General features: G+C 49.2%; 1 protein-coding gene across 1 annotated transcript in view; it reads left to right on the forward strand.

The window, feature by feature from the left end:
* Positions 1 to 2,879: 2,879 nt before the first annotated feature.
* CHC_T00002040001 (hypothetical protein) overlaps positions 2,880 to 3,046 on the forward strand; it is a 2,500-nt gene continuing 2,333 nt past the window's right edge. Inside the window, exon 1 of the mRNA XM_005713003.1 lies at positions 2,880 to 3,046. This exon is cut by the window's right edge and continues 2,146 nt beyond it. Within this exon, the coding sequence (XP_005713060.1) occupies positions 2,880 to 3,046 (167 nt within the window).

Raw genomic sequence — 3,046 nt, forward strand, 5'->3', positions numbered from 1 at the left:
ACGTCTTCAGTTTCCATCACTAAACCCGTGTGATGCCAGCAATTCTTCAAAACTGAGGGTGGAATGTCGTCCCACATTCGTCTCATCGCCTTCATAGAAGTCAACTGATCGACCTTATATATATTCTCCATCTTAGCATCCATATAATCCAGCGCTCTCTCGTACTGCCAATTCCGATATCGTACCTTCAGTGCAGCGATAATGCCTGTGTCTAAGGGTTGCAGTTTAGACGTATTGTTCGGCGGAAAAAAACACCCTCAACGTTATCGAGTAGTGGCAGAGTTTCCTCTGTACCACGAGCTGAACAATTGTCAAGTAGAAGTAGCACTTTTCGGGATGGACTGGAACGAGAAATGTATGAAGAAAAACGTAGAATCCATGCAAAAAATAAAGCGCTCGTCATCTACGCTTTTTTGTTTGCGTGATAGTCAAACCCCGGCTGCTGTCCTTCCTGTTTCTTAAAACACCGAGGCTTCCTTGCTTTTCCAATTCACATCAGTGGAAGGCGCTCCGATCCATCCGCGTTACAGAATGCCAGGTAAGTCAAGCGGACCTTCTCGTACTTTCGACCAGGTAACCTTTCACTCGCTATCGTGCGATCTGGTGCCATGCGATAGAAGTGGCCAAACTCGTCCGCATTAAAAACATCACAGTGTTTATAAAACTGAATTGTACTGCGTAGCAAGAGCATTTGACGATCAATTGCAGCCTGGTATGCATCTCCCGATTCGCCATGAGACTTGATGGATTTAAGGTTCCACCGTTTCTGGAAACGGGTCAACCAGCCTGAGCTAAACATAAGCTTGGTTTGTTTCTGCGGCGTAAGGGACAAGTTTATGAGATGCTGTAACCTTCTTGCCTTCGCAAAAATTAAAATTCCATTCACACAGCGCCGTGCGCGAAATTGAGCATTGATCCAGGAATGCAATGCTGCCTCCAACTCTGTACAATTGCCATAAGTGCAGCGCTTGTGGATTGCTGAAGGAAAGAGGGACGAGCGAGTTGCAGTTTTGATGATGCGAGAGATGGTACATTGGTTCGGCTTACGGAGGAGGTGGAATTTGTCGTAGGCCCACTGCGCGAGCGCTTCGTAGTGAAATGACTCACCTGCAGAAATTCTACGCACCCGCTCGTCCATTACTTTCTGTTTCTGGACGACTGTGAGTGAGGTGAGTCGGGTATGGGAGTCCATGTGGTTGAGGACGGTTGTGAGGCAACTGGGAGAGCGTGTGCCTATAAACCATGGTGTTGCGATGTTTCACAGTAAAGTGAAGTTGGACTGTATCCTAATGCCTCTGTCCTACGGCCTAAATTCTGCGTGGCGCCGCTGGTGTTGACTTTGCAGTCCGCCGCCGGTGTTGAATTTGCAGTGCCGACGGCGATGGCGAATCACTGCATATTTGTTGTCATACGTTTTTATTTGTTTCATAGGTTGCCTCTTTCTTGATGCAGTTATGCGGTATGCAGTCCAGTGTCATATGCAAGCTGGATTCGCGACTCCGCAGCTGGTAGCTGACGAACGCATGCAGATATCGAGAATATGCACAAATCGAGCATGCAGTTAGCGAGGATTCACTGTAATTATGGCGATCTCAATGTGGTCCCAAGAGCCATGAGTGTGCGCCGAGCTGCTGCACGAAAGAGAGTGCTAGCAACTCGCTCTGGACATGCGCTTGATTCTTGTTCCGAACATTAAATGAGATAAAATTTGATGATTGCAGTCACTGGGATATGCACCGTGGCGTTCAAATAATAGGCGCAATGTTCGGTGACGTGTATCTTCAGATCGTGTTTGATACAAAGAAATGCCATTTGTAAGCAGTCCTGTAATTCCTGAGTACAGTAGGGCTCAGGGCATTAGGAGCTCTCGTTTGGTGGCGGTTTCGTCCTGGGACGTAAAGGGAAAGTATATTTTCCATTACTTTTTGTGCGGCGTTCAAGAAAAGGGTGGCCCCACTTGTAGACTCGGAGTCTAAAAAGGATTGATCAAGTGGATTGTTTGTGATTGCGATTGTTTGTCGTTGCATCATCAAATAGTTTTGTTTTGAAATGCGCACTTGTGCTGGTCTCACGGTGGGGGCTCGAGACGCAGGACAAGCTGAACGATGCATGTTCTGCAACGTGTGCCCCCAACCAATGGGGTCGTAGGTTAGCTGTGTGGTAGTTCCATTAGCGAGTACAGTAGAAGAAAAGGGTGGGGAGGGGTCGTAGATTAACTGTGTGGTAGTTCCTCCAGTGAGTGGAAGAAAAGGGTGGTCAGATATGAGTGTTTCAAAAGATGCAATGGAGTGGTTTCTGCACACGCAGCAGTTTTGTGTGTAAATGGTGGGCAACGGATGGAAGGATTTTGATGTATTGCAGACGGATAGGAGGTATGGGTCATGATTTGGTGTATCGAAGCGAGCTCCAGGCTGTTGGTTGTCATGTTTGTTTTAAGGTGGAAGAATATTTTTAGGTGCTGACCGAGTTGGCATTGATGTGCAGGTAAGCATAATGAATTGGGGTGTCGAAACGAGGTGTATCTCTTCGTTCCCATGCATGCGTAATACTTGAGTATGGAAGATATGTAGGCGGAAGGCAAGTTTGAAACGGGGTAGTTTGGTGTTGATTGAAAAAGCGGTACTGTACCTCTCTGTCCAGACGGAATGACCAGTAGCTCTATACGGTGGTGCTGCAAGACGGGTGGGTACTCGTATAGGTATGCAAGCGGTTTGCGGTGCGGACATGTGACGAATGTACAGTATGGTTGCTAGAGGGGCGGGGGCTGAGGCGGCACGCGGAGAAACACACGGGCGGGGCCTGCTGCAAGCGGCGAAGTTTAGAGGGAAAGCAGGCCAGGAGTGGAGTGAAGCACGTGGGGTGCAGCACGTACCGTGCAAATGTTGCGGGGAGTGGCGTTTGTTCAACCGGCAGCAGCAAGCGTTGTTTTGATCGTTGCATGCGAGCGTTACGCCGCGCCTTGGCGAGTCAGGACATGGGACAGGCGCGCCGCAAGCGGCAACGCCGGGTGCGCGCGGGTGGGCGGGGGGGGGACCCAGGGCAGGTA

Source organism: Chondrus crispus, genomic scaffold (genome assembly GCF_000350225.1).
Source record: "Chondrus crispus Stackhouse genomic scaffold, scaffold_122, whole genome shotgun sequence".
Classification (NCBI taxonomy): domain Eukaryota; phylum Rhodophyta; class Florideophyceae; order Gigartinales; family Gigartinaceae; genus Chondrus; species Chondrus crispus.